At 41.0% G+C, this 20,625-nt stretch overlaps 1 protein-coding gene across 1 annotated transcript; it reads right to left on the bottom strand.

The window, feature by feature from the left end:
- Positions 1-9,510: 9,510 nt before the first annotated feature.
- LOC6727011 (homeotic protein deformed) lies at positions 9,511-20,269 on the bottom strand. Its single transcript, XM_002102376.4, has 5 exons — positions 18,957-20,269; positions 18,352-18,452; positions 18,109-18,286; positions 10,602-10,981; positions 9,511-10,316 (listed from the first exon to the last, which is right to left on the bottom strand). Exons 1-5 carry the CDS (start codon positions 19,741-19,743, stop codon positions 10,014-10,016), a joined length of 1,749 nt encoding a protein of 582 aa, XP_002102412.2. The 5' UTR covers positions 19,744-20,269; the 3' UTR covers positions 9,511-10,013.
- Positions 20,270-20,625: the final 356 nt, after the last annotated feature.

Genomic DNA, 20,625 nt, shown 5'->3' with positions numbered 1-20,625 from the left:
TCCAAACCATGCGGTGCGATTGAAAATCGTTTCGGTGTATCTATCAGCGAGTACAAATAGCAAAGGAATTTTCTAAGACTGCCGAAATTATATCTGACTCGCTCGTACATCATACTTATCGGTACAGATAGGGCGGAGTTATCGGGGAAATACTTTGTAAATTAATTAATCAATATGTTTAGCTAACAATGAAAAGGCGATTAAATTTGTCGAATTAAACATGAGAGGCATAACTTACGTTTGTTGTGAGTGTGGACTCAATTTTTAGTTGTTTGAATTGTATATTGTCATATTGTCTTGCTCAAAAGCAAAAACTTAAGTTTTGTATTTTTAAAACGAAAAGGGGTGACACATATGTATAAAAATATAACTTTACAACACCCGAGTATAAGTGCATTTTCTATCATTAGCATCTCGGCATGACTGTACACAAAGACTGTGAATTGTCGGTTTGGATAACTATACGCTCCCAACCGAAAAATCCTTCGCTCGCTTGAGTGCAAAAAATTAACGACAGATCTATTATTTCCATAATATATTTAATGTTGCCAAATATTTGCACTGCATTAGCGAGTTTTGGGAGGCCGTCGTGAATGTGTATTTCCTGACGATTTCGCGTTAACTTTTGCTTCTGGCCACGTGAAATCAATTAGCATTTCTGATTCGGGGGTGCTGTTGGGCTGGGGTGATGTAATATTTTTTGCGGTCTTCGATTTGGCAAGACGGCGATAATTTGGCAAAGGTGCTGAAAAGTGGAGCACTTCGCAGCGAGCTTCAGCTGGATGATCACAGAGGCAAGCGCGACTTTGTCCCAGCTGCCTTTCGCCAGCCTGGTCCTTCACCCTTATATTACTCTTTATTCGCTTCCAAAGTCCTTGCTACCCCTTGTGTGTGTACACATAGGAGAGCCCTGTCTCTCGCTCGCTCTCTCTCTCTCTCGCTCGCTCTCTGAGAGGCAGGGGTAAAATAAAATCCCGAGCAGCCATGTTGAGGCTGCAAAAAGGACAACAGGGGCTGCAGACAAAGAGGCACCGCAGGCAGACAGAAAGAGAGGGAGCACTAGAGGGTGTGCAAAGTCAAGCGATTCGTCCTCCTTCCTTTGTTTACGCAAGATTTGTTGCCATTACGGTCCTAATCCGGGGATTTCTAGGGTAACCGTAACCCGCCGGCCCCGAAAGGTTTTTGACTTTGCCAGCTTAGTACTGCCGCTTAGTGCTAATGAATCCTGCTAAAAAGTCATTAATTAATTGAAATTTGATTACAGGACAGCCGAACTACAACGTCGGAGCATCTGCCGGAGCACCGTCCTCCTCCACCCCTGGCCATTACTCAGCAGTCTTAGCAGGGCTTAGTGCTGAATCATCGGCCACGTCGTTACCGATTCACCAATTTTCCGATTTGGAGCAGGAACGAGAAGGCTTAAAGAAGTGGCGCCGAGTGCTGGGAACCTCGACTGGCGACAGCGATCCAGGTCGGGAGCTTAGCAAGGCGACTCACTGATTGATTTCAGTGCAAACAGAAGACTTCGCAGCTAGCACCTCGCCCATGGGCAGATCTATCATTCATTAAATGGGTGTCGTGTCTATCCAATTTCCAGGCCTCGCACCCATTTTATCGACGTGAAGAAAGTGCTGTAATCCGCCGGCAATCAATTAGATACAAGCGCTCTAAGCACTCCCGAAGACATCGCGCCGTATCTTATCTTATCGCCGCTTCTTCCGATAAGGTCTGGCATTACCTTTCCGCACTACGTATTTCGGACGGCCTCCTAATCTCGAGTCACTCGGTGAGGTCTTGGCTTCAGTTGGTTTCCAGCGGCGAGGGCGAAGACAACGCGGAGCTGGCTTCTCCGGCGAAAGGCTTCCGTGACTTTCCGGACAGGAACCCCGACTCGAACACGGACACGGAGAGCCCGCGAATGCCTCGATTTAATTGGCAGGCCACGACGGGCTTTGTAATCACATTTATGGGTCATTCCATAATTTCGAAAGGACTACAGGAAACTGCTAGCCACCGCCGCATCACGTGTGGCACGATAAATATAATTTACCCGAGGCGCATGTAATTGCGGCGCTGCCTAAATTACCCCGCCTTGAACACACACATTGTATATGTTTATTAACATTTTCACTTTTTTTTGCAGCCGCGATTGCCCAGCGGAGTTCATTTCGCCCCAGCGACTGTTCCTCATCAGTTTGCTCCACGTCTACCCTGTAGATCCGAATTTGTTTTATACTAGCTTTAAGGACAAATTCGGTTCTAGAGAGGTTTGTGTGGTTCAATATCCATCGAAAAAGTGTAGCTTATGGCAAGCGATAAAGTGATTTTACAAATAAGTCTTAAGGCCAGAAATGCTGATGTGAACAAATTCGTGCATATGTATTACTCTCTTGATAAGATTGCGTTTATTTGTTTAATTAAATTACTCAGCATTCGCAAGAAATTAGAAAGTACACATTGTGAGAATCCATAAATAAGGTTACTGATGCTCCCTAATATTGGAGCAGAAATTTAAATCATTAACATAGAAGATAATAAAATTGTTATAACTTTTTTGGGATGACTCATTTCAATCAAATAATAACAATTACTGTTGCCAACTAACACATTCTTAGTGCTTACCATAAAATCCATGATAATGAATTGCTGTCTTGGCACAATTTTCTTTGGCTTACATTTATAGATAAGAAAACGATGTATTAAAGTTTCACTTTTCAATGCGAGTGATTCAATGGCGAACGAATTTCAAAGAACTTATCACTCATGCTCACCGATAATTAATGTTTTAGTTTTAATTTTAGAGTGTTTATCAAAATAATGAACTTAATAATCAAAAATATTTAAGCCTCAGTGTTTAATGTCAATAATTTCTAATAAGCAAACAAGATTTTGCACAGATTATGCTGGGAAATAAAACAAACACAGTCGACTGCTGATATGATAAGATGTAATCTATTTTAGAGCTTATTCAAAAATGATGAAGATAAATGTGCGACTTTTTTTTGAAAAAAATAAGACATATTTTGTCAAAATAAATGTGCATTTTAAAATTTCAAATCCATAATTTAATATTTGTTGTCATAAGAAAAATATAATATGTTAGACGTATTTAAAATGTTTTATGCAGACATTAAACTGTAGTTCTTATTATTAAAATCATCAAAAAATACACTGTGCAATCTGCTGACACCAGGAATATTCACATCCTTCAATTGAATTAAGCAGCACTTTTCAAATTTCTTGTTACCGGACATGGGACACTTCGTTGTTATTGCTGAATTCTTTGGGTTTCATTTATATTCCTGCCGGCTTCAATTTATTCGATGTGTTGCATGAAATTTACATTCTGACAATTTTGCATACAAATTGCCATTACAATTTCGCAAATGGGTGTGGATGGGCGGTTCTTTGCTACTTGGCTGTATGTGTGTGGAGTATCTGTGTCTGCCCCTCAACAAGGCATTTGGGTCAAGTCAATTGTGTGGCGTCGATTTCTGGTCGTGTTCGTGAGCGGAGGATTGTCAAAGTTTGCAGTTCGGCTAAAATGTCCATGCACTTTGCCCAATTTGCATAGAACGCCACTTGAATCACATCCTTGCCCATTATGTACGGATACCTTTTCGTTACCGGCAGCAGTTCGGAAGTTCAGTCTGAGTAAGCAGGACACATACAGTAGCGACAGAAAATGGAACACATTCAATGAATATAGCTATAATTTGTTATCTTTTGGCAAACTTTAGCGAAATCAATTTAGATATTAATAACAGCAGTAGCCAACAGTCAACTATGACTCGACAAGGTTCTACGCAACGTTTTGCTGGCATATACACATAAGAACCTAACTTATTTGAAAATAATATAAGAAGTTATTCTTTTGTTCGACTTATCACTTTAAAACATTCTACATTATAATTGTAAATAAAATCTTCTGAAATAAAAAATATTTTACAAGGGCATATTACAAAGTATATTATTATTCTCGACTTGCATCCACAGATTCATATGATATACATGGTATTCGTTTTCATATCATTTGTTAATGGTCTATAAGCTTTTGACATTACGAAAATTTCACGAATAAGTCAATACAGACGGTGCAATCTTCTTTTTGGACGAGGAAGTTCAACGTACACGAAAATGCTCGGTAAAACTTAGAACTCTTAATTAATTTTGCTAAGTTTGTCATGTGGAAATAAAGAGTATTCTACATAAATTTGACCCTTGGTCAGGATCACTACGCAAGAATAACCATGTCTGTATATAAATATGGTAGTCAAGTTTTCGGAAACGATGATTTTATAGGAACTTGTCATTAAGGAATAATCTATATTTTCTTGTTTTTGATTTTTCTCTGTGAGGTCACTGTAATCCAATTTCAAGAATTTTTAATTTAAGTAAATTTAAGCCATTTACTTTTACCAAATATGTACGCATATATGTACATATTTTTGAATAATGTACAATTATGACTACCAGTCAGTGTCTATGTCTCAAAATTGGACCTGGATTTTGACCGAATAACTACAGACACTCTCTTATACCGATACTTAGATCGATAATACTAGCAATTCACAAAGCGTTTTCAAAATGGACGAAAGAACAGGCGTATAATCTTAACAAATTAATTAATTTAGAAAAAAACGTAACTTTTTGTGGGTTTTCTTTTAGCGAAAAGGTCGTTGTAAAATAAAATGCTCTTCTGATTGAAAGTTGGTTCATAGAACATGTAGTTGGTCGTGAGCCATATAACAATCAGTCACAAAATAAAACTTTTTCGATAGCAGAATTTGTTATTTGTAGAGCAACCCGTTTCAAACATGTTTTTCTGTTTTTCTTTGGCCTTTGTCCTGCCAAACTACACTGTAAATAAATTTGAAAAAGAATTTCATGATTACGTTAACATAGATCAGCACCATTAACATTAAATTGTACATTACTGTTGAAAAGCAAGCAGTGCATATTTTTTCGTTTTCTGTACCTAATTTTGAAAATATTGAACTTTTGTGCCAGTCGCTGGTTTTTATCAGGGGTTGTTTTTCTAGGGAATGTTGAGCTCTGTTATTTTGATTATTCAAATTGTAAAATTGTGCAGGTTTGTGTATTAGCTAAGCGTGTAAAATTTGCTGATACATTCTACATTTTACAATCAAGTTCGAATAAAAACGAAGCGAATTTGTAGGACCGCACGAGTTCGAATGATTGTAAGCAAGCTGGAAAATGTCATTATGCATTCGAACGAAATTAATATTTAATTATTGACCACAATGCAAATAAACAGCGATTTTAACTTGTTTTCTCAGTAAATTAAAGAATGATATATAAGAAATAACGAATAACATCCTGTAAGCTGTCAAGCTAGAACAACAGTTGGGAGCATTAAATATTGTGTAAGAGTTCGTAAAGTGAAAATATCTGCTCAAATAAAAATGCAAAAAAGTCAAGGCTTGCAAAATAACATAGAAAATATAAGAATCTGTTAGGAAAAACATGTTTTCAAGTGTGTGTACGCATCTATGTATATATTTTTTAGTTGAGTCTGAGACAATGCACGTCAACGAAATAATCAGGAAAGGACATAAAAAATAACATCGTGGCAAAGAACTAAGCGAGCGGCTGAAATGACATTGACGGCTATGTGAACGGAATAAAATTTCATCAAAATGCCACTGTCACAGACACACTTACTCCGCAACGAGGGTAAGAATTGCAAATGGTTGGAATTGCTACTTTCATCTCGGTCCTTTTTGGATTCCGTTCAAGGGGAACTTTCACTCTGGCGCCGTGGTGGTACGAAATCAGAGGGTGAGGGTGGCTGACGAGCGAGTGAGTGTGGATGTGGCCGATGAGGGTGAGAGCACACATCATATATGGGGATTTGCGGACCCTTCAGGTCTTCTCCAGCTGCCATAGCCTTGTCAAGGGGCTGTCAGTAGCAAAAACAATGCCTTCAGATGGCAGCCATGATAGGTACACAGTAAAAGAAACCGCTCCAAAACAGAAATGGTTTCTGCAAAATCAGCTTTTAAATTGTATTCTCTTTTAACTACTCACTATTGTCTTACAAGTTATACAAAAAAAGCTGAAGTATAAAGTATAAAAAAAAAAAAAAAAATTACGATCAGCTTAAAATTAAGATTATTATCTTTCTTACAGTTAAATTCAGAATTCGATCATCTATTACCTTATAATTAGTATCTTTCTTACAGTTAAATTCTGAATATTCTCTTTTCAGAGTAGCGTCATTCATAAATTGTAGTGTGACAAACGGGGATAGAACATATACAAAAAGAAGGTTTAGTATTGTAAAAAGGTGTTGACAATAGTATCGCTGGCTAAGTCTTGTAAGTTCGGAAGGAATAATGTAAAAAATGTGTCTTTCGATTCGAGTATTTTTCTTTCAACGCGAATGAAAATTTAGAAACAGAACGAAAGAAAAAGTCTGAAATAAAATGAAAAGAAGAGCGTGCTGCTGCATTGTGCAGTTTGATTAATGATCAAATGTCAATTACCGCAGATACTTTTGCTTCTCGGCATTAAAAAAACTCGCAAAAACAAATGAAATAAGTTTCACAATGTTTGCTATAGGTCTTATATGTAGAATGTGAGAATAAAATTATATAATATATAATAATATAATATAATATAATATTTGGTTGTATTTGCTTCGTCGACATTTCTTGTTAACACAATTGACTATTGTACTTTTTAATTAGTTTGTAAGCTTATATTTTCAATTTCATTAATATTTATCAATTTTCATTATAGGCTTAGCGGCAAGGTTTCTATCTTCACAATATTCCTAACTTTTGACTTTACGCAGCGGTAGTCAAGGCATATTTTACCTTTGGGATAATCCAGTCTCATCCTCTTTCATCCAGGATTATCCCAACAGAAGTCAAGGGACACGGCCCGGCCCACTGTCTCAACCCTTTGATTAGAGCCCAAAACGATGCCCACATTTTTCGTGAGGCCCTTGCAGGCAGAAAAGGACGAAACAAAGCGGAACAATTAACTGCGTCTACTGTTGCTAATTTCGTTTTTGCATACGGAAACAGCGACACGCCCGCCGAAAACGCCCACGCGCCGTCGGGCGGCACAAGTGAAGGGATTAGAACGGTAAAGGATTCTCAGCCCCCTCACTGGGCTATGGGACATAGGATACTGGATTTCCAGTTTGAGTTCTCTCCGTACTGCGATTGATGAATGCCGCAGGACATTTTTGGTCTTGCCCGCTACTGTTTTTGCTTCGCTCTCTGTTGACTATTCCAAGAAATGACAGCTAATTGTTTTCACCTTGCCAATTAGTGGGCCATTTAATGCCAAAACAACCCGGAGCCAAAACAAACAACGAGTGGTATCAAAAAGCTGAAGAGGCATCAATTCTCATTAAGTTTGAATTGGAAACAAATTCCAGGGGACAAAGGAGTCCGGCCGCATAAATAAATCAATGTGCAGCCAAGGCCAGAGCCACAATTATGTGCAACAATGCACCTCAAGTGTGGCCCTCGGCAGGAATCAATCAAGTCTCATCACTCAAGTCGCAACTCCAGTCCTCCCTCCCTTTTTCTTGTGTGTTCCCTCTCCTTTTCGATTTAATTAATGCTTGGCCATTTATTAAATTGGCAGCTTAGTCTCCTTCCTCAAACACCCTGGGTAAGCACACTAGCAATGGACATGGTTTTTTAGATAATCGAATTTTCGACCTTTTAGCCAAATGTTCCAATTCACTTATACTGTTTATACACAATATATTTATACTTTTGAAATGTGCTTCTCATGTTTGGCATCAATAAGCTAAAACTTCAAATTATACCTTATCTGTAATACCTAAAATGTATCCGGCTACAATGGTTTACTATACTAACATAGGGCTTATTAATTGCATCTTTATTTAATAACTATTAACCACATTTCTCCATACAATTTTCTTGTGTAGTCTGTGAATTAAAATAATCTGGGTACTACTTTTTCAACACAGACTGTGATTCCAGTCCGCCTCGAAGGATGCCTGCGGTTGGTCCACCTTGCCACTCCCCTCCACTTGCGTGTTGGCTGCCTGCAACCGATCCAGCCTAATTTGTAACCATTAACCCATGTATTATGTTGGGCATGCGAGTGGCCAGGCGATGGATTGGCTCTTTGAAGCCGCCCTGGGATATAAATGGCCACATGAATGGCTGCGCTGAGTTTTGTCTATTAAAAATCATTTAGAACAAATGGATGCAGGATTTGTGATCTCCTCCAGCTGTTACCAGTAGGTGTGATTTCGTTTCGTTAAGGTAAATGGATTAAATTTCCTAGAAACATACGTATTACCTAAGCGGATTCCGGTTTATATGGTGGGGGAACATGTTTCATATTTATGTAATTTGAGAGTCTTGTTAAAGTTTAACAAAATAAACTAGTTCTTATAAAACCACGTTTTTAAGAGAACTGCGTGCGGTGGGTCCTTGGTAAGGATAAGTGACAAGTGAAGCTTCCGTTGGTCATAATTATGAGTTCCCTTTTCAGGCCTTTTCTCCCTCTCTGAGGGACCCTAAAGTCCCTGTCAAAGTGTTAAATTATTCCCCTAACACGTGCTCATGCTCTCGTAATCACTTTGAGCTGCTAATTTCGACTTCGGCCCAGTCCTCGAGGCAATCTCTCACTTATTTGGCCTGCTCCCTGGACAAGTTCTTGGGTCGTTCCGGTCTATAAGTAGGTCTTAAGCCTTTTATCGCCGGGGGAAGAGTGCGCGCAATTTCCAGTTTCAGGTCCCGGGGCCCAAGGAGCACTACTGATCATTTCGCAATGATAAATTAAGAACTAAGAGTGTTTCCATGTACCCGGCCGACAATCCACTGCCAAGGATCGGGGGTAGATTGATTATGTCCCCATGTCGGTGGACACTCTCCCGGCGACGCGGGCTTGGGTCATTGTCAACGCAGGCCACGCCTGACTAACCAGCCACAATTTGCAATAGGACCTCGCCTCGAGCCGATTCGGGCGAAGTGAGCTAAGACCAGTTTATCGCACACACTCCCCCGGCAGAGGATCTCCAGTCTCGGAGACGATTTCTTGTTGAACATATTTCCAGAAGCCAACAGGTGCCAATGGGCTGTGATCAATCATTGGGGAATCGATTTTTAATTAAGAACTCTTGTTAGCATTTGGAGAGCCAGCTCCTCTTGGCCTCCTTGGCCACGTTGATTACCAACAAAGGCCTGTTGAATTCTTTAGCGCGAAATTCCCCCAACAAAGGAGCTCATCTCAAATCGACTCTGAATTTGGCTACCCAGCAGCGTTTGGGCCATGATGTTTAAATTTGTCCTAATTAGTTGACAATGAGCGATGATGAATCAGCGGATTATAGTCGAGCGCACAAGGGTGCACATCTTCTACTGGGACTCGTGTAGGTGGGTTAAGAATCTTATATTTGGGGTTTGTTTAACTCATTCAGAAGCAATAATTTTCGAGTTATTGGTTTATAAATTAGTTAAAATGCTTTATATGCCACATAAAAAAGAATGGTTTTCATTTTGTTTCCATATACAATATATTCTCTTTATTTTGATATACTTCTCGTTAGCGGTTTTATTTGTATCAATAAAATATAAGTACGAACTTACATACATCTAGAGACGCACAACAGATGCCAACTACATTCTTTAATAATAATTATAGTTATCGTAGTTGTACAAATAATCAATTCTAATGCTAAGTTTATGCCACTTATCTGCTATGACGAATCTTTCTAGGCTTTATACAAACTCTTAAACCTGAATCCTAGGGTGCTTAAGTAAAACTCATATACAACACTTGTGGGGAATTGGGACTACAACATTATAAAATGGGAGTCGTCTACCTAATGGTCGGTCCTTAACTAACTACGTTCACTGTATACTCCGATTTGTCTTTAACCTTGCCTGAAGTTCAAGGTTATTGATTCAAAATGAAAAACAAAAATCTACAAAGAATGATAGGGGTATTTAATTTACAATGCTGAAGTCATCTTGAAGATATTCCTGCTGATTCTACAGGGCCGTCAGATCGTAGTCCTGCTTGATGTGTAGCTGAAGATTGGTCATGAGATCGGATTGTTGCTGCTGTTGATGGTGTCCATGCAGATTCGTGTGACCCATTTGATTGTTATTGTTATTGAGGTTGCTGTTGTTGTTATTATTGTTATTGCCGCTGCCATTGTTGTTGTTATTGCTGAGGTGCTGCTGAGATCCAGGATAAGAGCTGGTCGTCTCAGGTGCCGCCGGTATATAGGGCGGATTGCCCAGGGACGAGCTGACGTCACCGATACTCTCCAAACTGTCAGAACGAATGCACTGAAACGAGGGATGTAGAGGAAATCGATTAAAATGGCGATCATTTGGACCATTATCTATATTTCCCAATAGCAGAGGCATTCATTTCTTAAATTGATTCTTGTAATCATATTTTAATTGATAATATTTAAATGTTAACTTGTTTTAGCACCGCGTTCTAGGCTAAATACAGACTTTTCATTCCACTGTTCATTATCAATAAATGCACTCGCAAGAGTGCCGATTCTGGGCAGTAGACGGCCCTTAAGTGCCTGTTCCTGTTGACTTTCAGCACGCTCCACTCACCTCATTCATCACAGGAGTCTGCTGCGCCTGCTGCTGCTGCGACTGCTGCTGCTGCTGCGCTTGCTGCTGCTTTTTGGAGGCGGCCCGCTTGGTGGGTTTCTTGGCTACCGGTGTTGGGTTGCCGTTGGCGTCCACCGTCTTCTTGCGCACGTTCTTGGTGTTGGGCAGCTTGTTGTCCTTCTTCCACTTCATGCGCCTGTTCTGGAACCAGATCTTGATCTGCCGCTCCGACAGAACTAGCGTATGGGCGATCTCGATGCGCCGACGACGCGTCAGGTAGCGGTTGTAGTGGAACTCCTTTTCCAACTCCAGGATCTGATGGCGTGTGTAGGCGGTGCGCTGGCGTTTTGGCTCCATTCCCGGCTGATAAGACCCGTTTGCTGCACAGGAAAAGACGCAAGTGAATTTTGGTCAGTAAAAACTCATATTTTTTAAATCAATATCAATGCATTATTTACGATAGGTCTTAATTGAAACTAAAAAAAAAATTAAGAACGCTACAAGTTATTTTCATTTTCCATAAAACCTCCAAAAGTTAAATATTTTCGCCGTGTATATCTCGCAGAAGATGCTGGATTTTCATAATTAATGATCGGATGATATTAACAATATTGGGGGTGGGTATGGGGCACCACAATTAATACACTTCAAATTGCGTTCCATAACAGGCCAAGTTCTCAATAAATCTCCGAGATAAGTTGACAACCCTTAAAAGGCCCCCGCCGAAGTTTTCTCGCTTTCACCTTGGAACTGGACAAGTCAATGGAATGGTGGAGCGGGTGGTGCCGCAAGTGGACGGGGCGGTTACGGGTCACAGGACTAGCCCGCGGGCACAGGAAAGAGCCGTGTCAGTTGGGACTAGGATAATTAATCAAAATCAAATGGCGCGCAACTGTTAGGATGTCAGGGCTTGTCCTTGGGCCTCCCGAAAAATTACGCGGCCACAGTTAGTTTTTCCGACTGGAAAATTAAACACATCTGAGGGTTGCATCCTTCCGCTTCCCCCTTCACTTTCTTACTCAGTTTTCTTTCATTTTTATCGCCGCCAGATAAATGCCTCGCACCTGCCACCCGTCCGAGATGGACATCCAAAATTATACGCGCTCCATCAATTTAAATTTGCTGCTATCTCCGCTGATGTTTCTATCAGAGTTACAGTCCCTCGCACTTCCCGTTCGGAGTTGTGCATTTATAAAAATTTCATTGCTCTGTGACAGACAGCTTTCGATTTGATAGAAATATTTCAATCCCAGCTCGGCCGCCCGAAACTTAGATTAATGATATGTGTCCAGCCAACCGTTGACAGGCCCCCAAAACAGGGGAATGGGGCGTCCGTTGGTCTGGGTGGTCCATCAGAAAAAAGTGAACTAACATGGGTCAGGTCACTGCAGATGTACTGAAGTATAGAGGGAACTGGACAAATGCTTTGGAGAACTGCTGACAAGTTTTTATTTTGTTTTCTTGTGCCGGAGTAGCATGTCTAAAGTTTGAGTTGGGAGGTGAAAAGACAGCATGAAATTTTAAAAAACCTCACAGACGACATCTACGTTTTTCCGTATGAATAAAAGTTTTGACCGCAAGGTGTATCAAAACAAGAAGTTTTTTAAGAACATCGCAGAAGCTCAAGACCTAACTTGGACAAAATGTCTAAGATGATGACATGCTTAAAATGTTTTGTGTATAAATATAAATAAGACTAACATGTAACACTAATCCATCAATTATTGATTTGGGTTGCTAGTGAAAACCCAAAATAACACGAATATAAAATCAAAAGAAACCCTAGAAGGAGAGCAATAAAAACGAAACAAGCCAACTGCAATATCAATTACAAAAACCCCAAAGGAGCAGGGAAGTTAAACAGATAACGAAACAACACCGATCCCAATGTCAGCTGCTCGAAAATGTAGGCGCTGGCGGCGGCGGCATGCTGCGTTAATTCGTTTTTAATAAGTGCGTATCATTTCATTTCAACATTTCAACGAAACTGCCAGGCCGCGCGAAGCGGAAGAACTTCGGTACAGGCCAAAGGAAATCGCAGTGTCATGGCTTAAGACGAAAAACGAAAACGAGAAAGAGTGCCAATTGCATTTAAAACCGGCAAGAATGGCAGCCAATTTAACGAAAATGCCACATCATACAAGGCCAAGGAAATCAAGATTGCACAAACCCCAGGGGAGACGTTCCTCAAAGGGGATGTTAGGTGGAAAAGTGCTAAAGAGCTGCGAAAAAGAATTGGCGCCCGCGGGTGGACTCGCTGCGTAGGCAGCAGCTGCTGTCCCTTTCGATCCCACACTTTCGTTCGGCGGTCTGAGTCAGGCTGTCGGCATGTTTGTCCCATCCAAAATTTCATATGATTTATCATGCGTTTGTGACTCTACATTTTCATTCAGCCAGAGCGAGGGAGAGCGGATAAAAACTATGTCAGGCATTATTTCATAATCTGCTGTTGTCTGGCGGCCTCATTTGTGGGCTTAAACCAACCCGATTTTGAGGTGCGGTGGCCACCAGACAACTTCCGGGCTTCGGTTCTTTACTTCATTCATTTTGCATTCGAATCGAGAAGATGCCTGAATAAAAATGATTAATTGCCAAGCCGATAAGCAGAGAGTGCGTAAATATCTTTGGTTAATCCGAAAAAGAAATTTGACTCGTGCCAACCCGAAACGAAGAACAAAATTTGTAATGAAAAATAGAAAGAAATCAACCAAAAATATTTAACGGCTGTCATAATTCATTTATATAAACATTCATCAAAAACATTTATAGCCAGCGTGGAAAAAACGACGAAAACCTGTTCACCTATTAGAGGAAATCGCATTTCGAATGCAGCTAACAAATGCCAAGAAATTAATTTTCGGTCTTCACTAATGAATGCCCAAACGGAGATTGCGCATACGCCGTGTTATCCAGCTGGGTTCTAAGTTTAAAACTTTACTTCGAGCTCGGGGATTTGTTTTTTATTTCTGATATTAAAGTGTGTGAGCTCATGGCAACAACAACAACGAGCTGGGGAAAAAGGCAAGTCAACATTTCAACAACAGCGGGAGCTGCATCAGCAGCTTGTCAAGTGACTTGCAATTTGTGGCAGGCAAATAATAAAAATAAACATGAGCTCATGCTACTTACACATGTACGAGCAGAACACCCAAACCCTCGTGTACATATCACATAAATATATATATACGTTTACATATGTGTAGAATCGTGTACCAAAGTAAAGTACACGCAGCACTTGAACTGGTTGCCGAGCTGTGGGAGAATCGTTCTCCAACTCGAATTTTGTTAATTTAAACGCAAATACTTTAGGCGCTTTTCAACTGCTTAGGCCAAGTGAACAACTAAATGGTAAAATATGTTAATTTAAGTAGAGTCGAACGAGCAAAAGTAAAATATGCTGCGCTATACTGACCAAAACTAATTGCACAGAAGGAGCTGAAGATTTCCCCGGTTCATGCTTAAAATTGTAGTGCGTTAAAAATTGATTTGAATTTAACACATGGGTTTTGTAATCCACTGAATATACTTTTGTAATCCAAAAATGACTTAAGGTAGTTAACTTTAATGTAAAAAGTTGTATTTATATATATTGACAAAAGCCCTTAAAGGAAAGATTTTTTACTTATTATTTAATTCAAGTAACTGTTTAAAAATCGTTATATTATAGTAGGACTTCTTGTGAACTTTTATTTGGACTTTCATTTAAATATAGAAATATTGTTTTTAATACTTTTATAAGATCTACCTTATTTGAGCACAACATTCTTTAAAAAAAGAAAGTAAAATCCATTCTATTTGAATGTTTCAATTTGAACGTTTTCTAATCTTGCTATCGATTTCCCATTTGTTAAAAGTATTCGTTTCACTTTCGATTCTGGCACTGAACAATGAAAGAAGCCACTCGAATGACCATCAACAATGTTATTCAACTAAGTCGAAAATTCAGCACTTGTCCCAAGATGAATTTGCTTTGTTGTGCTAACGAAATGGAAATAGAATGGATCCGTAAAATCGAGTGAAACCGAAACCGAAAAGACGCCAAAGTGCAGAGTACCAGAAGAAAGACAAGACAAGCTAAGAAGCTCACGACTCAAACTCGAAGACCGGCGAACAATGGAGAACGCGTAAGACGACCTTGGAGATTCGTTGCTTTCGAGACAAGAACCCACGAAAACCCCACCGGGTTCGTTTATATTTTTCGTATATATGTGCATAGCCCGGTGGACAATGGGCAGAGTGCGGCAGCGGCAATAAAAGCTCCGCTAATTAAAGCCAATTTCAATAATTTGCACAGCTCCAGAGAACTTTATTGGCGTAAATTGCCGAACCAAAACAGAGACGGCAATAAGGGGAGTCAAACATAAATAGAAAGAGAGAGAGAGAGAGAGAGAGAGAGAGAGAGAGTGAGCTAGCGAGCAGGGATCGCTAATTATGCTTTGTGAAGAATCCAGCTGAGTCTCAGCTGTTCGTGCCCCATCTGTCATAAAGGCGAACTTCTTAATTTTTACTGCGTCATTTTCATCATTGTCGTGCCCTGGGCCGCCGGTGATTACTCCCCTGATTCCTCGCCCTATGCCACCCCCTTTCCCTTCGATTCGCACTCTTGCGAAGGCGCAATTCCAGCTGAGTTTTTACAGCATCTGCGGCTGAGACTCATGTATCTGAATCCGAATCTGTATCTGTATCTGCGGCTTGCACTTTTTTGCCCGTCTCGGAGGCTTTTCCGCAAGTCATCGGGTAACTGTGGCTCTCAGGCCAACTCTGCCTCATGGTGGAAACTTAATCGTGGACTTGCCATTGAAATTCAGGTACAAGGCTGTTCACGTTCCACTGTTCATTGAAAGCGACTATACCGTGTCTATAGCTCAGTGTCTCCCCCTCTATAAACACGAAACTTGTACGAGTTTTTAGCCGCCTCATCTTAAGCCGCCTTCGTGCATGAAATCAATATTATTCAGTCAAGACTTCGAACAGAATTTATTCCGTTCAGTTTTGCCATTAGCTTGTGGTCAACAAAATGACTTTATGGTCTAATTTCATTAAAGTATTGCGTAACTACATATCTTAATATATTTTTACCGATCTAGGGAACCATAATGCAGTTCGTCTACTTTACCAATATATGTTTATTCTTTCGTTGTTGCATAAATTTATAATTGTAATTCGATTTGTCCAATGGAATAGACTTACTGAAGGCTGTAAATTATCTAATCAAATAGACTCGAATATTAATAAAAGCGCTCTGTTTATTTTTGTCCATCACATCAAACTTAAGAGTTTCAACTGCAACCTGATGCAGCCCGCTTCCATTAAATTTTCACAACCTTTCAACACTTTTAATGGCACCTATTAAATAATCCACAAATTGCTCTCCAAGTGCGATTCACACCTAGCTCTGCTTCTCTCATTCGACGGAGGCACAAGTTTGAAACAAGTTTTAGGCCGCCGCAGGGCCAAAGCAAATTAAATTGGGCAAGAGACCACACGCCACATCAGCGGCATTCATAGTTTGGGCCTTAGTTTCGGGCAAGTGCTAAGCGAGTGTAAGTCATTTGTAAAGGGAACAACATGACACCGGCGGGAACCCGGGGTCACGGGTCTGAGTTTTGGGGCACAACGAGACGGAGAAGGAGACGGATGCCAAGACGCTGGATAAGATGATGCACTGGCGATAATCAAGCCCCGTCTTGTTCTCGTGGTCGTGCGCTCATGATAAATGTCACAACATTAACATCAAATGACACGGACCATCCGTCACTCAGTCGGAGTTATACCCTACCGATGGTGGGGCGGGGGCTTGGAATCGGAATCCGAGCATGAGCCCGAAGATAAGTTGGTATGGTGTACCTTGCGACTGTGTCAAATATGCCCCCGAGCGATCGTTTGCTTGTCTGTCTCACGGCGCGCCGCACTACTTCGATATTTCGTTTTTGTTTTTGATTTTTGATGCTGACACTAAGAAAAACTTTCCACAACAAAGAAAAACAAATGCGGGCTTTGTTGTTTTAATTTAAATATCCCTATATTAGAAATAGCATCTTAGAAACTGTATATTCAAATATAGTTATACCATTGCTTTTATATTTCAGACACTGGATTCCTGCCGTTAAGCTAAATATCATCTTGAAAAAACATGATGCCAACTCCTTTAGTTAGTATTATGTATATTTAGTATATTTACTATTATGTACTATATATTTTTTTCAGTGAAACGACAAATTTCCAGAGTGAAGTAAATCGGGAGTGGGTAGTGGGAACCCGATGAACCGATGAGGCATTTGACAATGAGCGGGTCGGAGTGGCGTTGAGCGAAACGTTATAATTACCCATTTGGGTCAAGGTTATGGTCGAACTGGAGTATCCCTGTGTGCTGTGCTGTGCTAATTAAAAAGCAATCTATCAGTAGTTTCAGACCTCCATCCGATCCTCTGGGAAACGCATTCGTCACCTACTTGCCGCCCCGAGGCATCCCCATTTTGGTTTTATTAAAACAATAAGCGACGACAATCTACAGTTGGCCGTCAGATATTGTTGGTAACACACTCGACACATGGCTGAATGAATTCCCCGTTTGGGGTGTGACAATTAATTAGTAATTATTTCTGCCAGGTCAACAATGTCCACTCAACTCGACTGAGCCCATTCAGTCGGTCTCTGGATCTGGTGAATGAAACCAAGCCAGAAACCTGTTCTCCATGTCCAAGTTGCATTCAGTTTTTGTGCCAAGAATGAGTCGAAAAAGCTTTCATTGTAGGCCTTAGAAAATTACTGTGTATAATTCAGAGAGCCTGGAAATTATTTTCTGTGGGCTAAGCATATGAATGGATATTGTCGTATAGATTATATGTATACATACATATTTTTCAGAAGAGTATTGAAATGAGAATCAGTGTTCATTAAAATATCTCCGAGGTTAAGTTTAACGATTGTTTCTTCATAGACAAAAATGTTTCAATTCCGTAACATAAAACTACATAAAACAAAAAACTACATATATGCAGCTCTATACTACATTCCCAGGATGATTCTTTACGATGTATCAATTGGCACCGTACCATTCAGCAGTCCAAGTTGATTTTATGTCACTTCAAGTGCTGAAAGAACCTCTGAAGAGGTCTAATAACCAGGAGCCGCTTGAAGTGCTGATTGCAGCGAGTGGAACTCACTCAACGTTATGTGCATTATATTATATAGGAGTAGTATGTACAGGAACTTGTCGTTTGGTGAATACGGTTCGCCCCCCGCCACAAGGCGTGGCACTCTTGATTTTGATTAATGAGCTTGGAGTCGCAGTTTTCTTTTTTAAGTTATTCGGTTGGCTGGTGTCTTTGGCTTTTATTTTGTTTATTTTCATTTTGGATTTCGCCCAGGAACGAACATTACAGGGGCCTGTCAGTGAATCAAGTGGGTGTTGGCAGCTAAGTAATTTAATTAGCATACCCCGAAAAATGGGACACGACATGGTCGCGAAGGGAGAGCAGGAGACGAAGAGAAACTTTCAACTTACCCACTCCCGCCACATGGATCTTCTTCATCCAGGGGTAGATGATCCGTTCGCCATCGGTCGTCTCCGCCATCAGATCCTCATCGCTGTCTGAGTCCCCGAGGTCGTCGTCGTTGTCGTTGGAGCCCAGCTCGTCTGGAGACCGATCCAGCATGAGCCGATCCTCCTCTGACATATCGTCCTAAACAAGTCAATCAAGGCCTCGATTAAGCATTCTCTTTTGGCACATCTGCTGCAAGTACTTACGTTTTCGGATCCCATATCATCACACCGCAATCGCATCCCCAGCTCTTGCAGTTGTTGTCCGGCAGGTACAGCTTCTTCTATTCGTTTTTCTAGTTTTAGGCCTGCATGTAATGGAAGTCACTTTAGTTTGGTACAGTGTAATAAGAGAATCGAAGTGAAGGGCTTATATATGTACAAAATATAAGAAAATAATATAACATAAGATCTTTTTTAATATTACTATTTGGCACAACAATCTTGCGGGCTTGTTTTAAAAGGTTTTTCTCCATTTGCTCCCTAGGCATATGCCTTAACTCTTGCTTAAGTCATTTTAAAAGGGTTGGATCTACAAATGTAACGTGACTTTACTGTGGCACTGATATATAATAAGATAATAACACTATTATAACTTTTAACGGGGCACTTTTACGTAAAATTGGATGGAATTTTTTAATTGAATATAATGTTGCCAGTTTTAAACACATTAAGGCAATGGCGTTGTTATTTCGATACTAACAAGGATCAATTTATAATCTGCAGATTATTGAAATGGTACTAAGTATATCCTCCTAACAAATCTCAACGGATTCGAAGTGACAACAGCAATTCTATAAGTATGGTCTCACCTAATTCCTGCAGTCCCAGCGCTGTGTTCGTCGGTGGTTCCGTGGAGGTGCACTGAAGGGGCAAATCCATCATCTGGGAGTGCGGCGAGTGTCCTTGCGAGTGGGTGCTGCCTACACTTCCGTTCGCCGTCCCATAGCCCCCACCATACCCGCCGTAGTATCCATTTGCCGATCCACCAACTGCTCCACCTACGAGCACTGCCCCACTTCCTCCGCCACCACCGCCATTGCTCGTATTTGGAACGTTTGCCGCCGGGCCGTATCCGTTCGTGGGATCGGAGTGCACCGCTCCTGCGGATATGAATTCGGGGGCGTGGTGCACGTAATAGCCGAGGCTCTGGTGCGGATGGGAGTGTGGATGCGAGTGCGGATGTGAGGGCGGAGTGGCATTGGCATAATTGGAACTGTAACCGCCGGCGGATGCCTGGTGGTGTCCAGATATTGCACTGTTGCTATGGTGGTGCGGTAGTGAGTGGGTGTGCGAATGGGAGTGGCTGTGCGGATTGTGGTGATGCGCCATATAGTCGCTGACCATGTCCGCGGGGTGCATGGAATGCGGATGACCCGTCATCCCACCTGCTCCACCACCTCCGACAGACCCAACACCTGCACCACCGCCGACGGCACCACTCATATGGCCCGTAGAAGCGGTCATCGAATAGTGTCCATTGTAGTGATGATAATCATCGGCCACCGGCGGAAACTTTGGGTCCAAGCCATTGCCCATGGACATGGGACTCTGGACATGATGTGGTGCATGCGGATAACCCATGAGAAAAGAGCTCATGACGGAAGATCTGTTGGATCGGTGTTTACCGTATGCGATTTCCTGGCTATTTCTTTGTTGTTAAATTTTTACTTGGGCACTATCACTTGGTTTGCACATACTCCGAACCTTTTGCTTTTAGTACATTAACTATTGATTAAAGGTGCTGCTTTTATAAGTAGTAATTACTTTTAAGATTGTATTGGTTAAAATAAATCTCGGATTTTTTTATTTTTATAACCAAACATAGGGGTTAGAAGGCTCCCGTTGTCTTCATATTTTCACTTTTATTGTTTTGATTAAACTTTGGTTGCACTTTTTTGTCACTTCTAAAAGCCGTGGAACCTTGCAATTCTAAGAAACTTGATTATGGTGCTATTTTCCGGTTATAAAAAACGTTTTCACTATGAATTTCAATCCCACACAGGGAGAAAAGTCGGACGTTTCGGTCTTACGAGTGCGCTGCGAACACGAACCGTTCCATTCGAGCCGATTTTTTGTTATGCTCGCTGGCGATAACTCTCCGTGCGAGCGAACCTGTTTCGCCACTCTTCGCTCTTGTTTGTTCGCGCTCTCGCTCGCTCTCTCTCACCGCCATTGCCATCAAAACGGGTTTTCACTGCCGAAGCAATCGAAGGACGGCCCACACACACACACAAACAAAGCCATTCATATGTAGCAGCCATGCCGGTTCGCTTTTTCTCACCCTTCGACTCGTACGCCATTTTCCACCACTGACCACAGTTATCTCGCAAGCGCGACTGAGAGGAAGCATTAAGGTTAAAGCGGGACGGCCAGATTTTTGGTCACACCCATTTTGAGTTGCGAGAACAGTCAAGGCATAGAATATTGAACTAGTTCAAAGAAGTATTCTTTAGAAAAATAAAAAGCCATTGATTAAAA

This window comes from Drosophila simulans, chromosome 3R (genome assembly GCF_016746395.2).
Source record: "Drosophila simulans strain w501 chromosome 3R, Prin_Dsim_3.1, whole genome shotgun sequence".
Lineage (NCBI taxonomy): Eukaryota > Metazoa > Arthropoda > Insecta > Diptera > Drosophilidae > Drosophila > Drosophila simulans.
Note: the sequence above shows the minus strand (reverse complement) of the source record. Positions and strands in the feature narration are given on the sequence as shown.

What these genes read in the sequence shown, in the direction of transcription:
- LOC6727011 (XM_002102376.4), bottom strand. Translation starts at nt 19,743, where the DNA reads ATGAGCTCTTTTCTCATGGGTTATCCGCATGCACCACATCATGTCCAG. An exon ending in GCTGGGACTGCAGGAATTAG is followed by an intron (nt 18,453 to 18,956) that starts GTGAGACCATAC and finishes CATTACATGCAG; the next exon opens with GCCTAAAACTAGAAAAACGA. An exon ending in GATCCATGTGGCGGGAGTGG is followed by an intron (nt 10,982 to 18,108) that starts GTAAGTTGAAAG and finishes TTTCCTGTGCAG; the next exon opens with CAAACGGGTCTTATCAGCCG.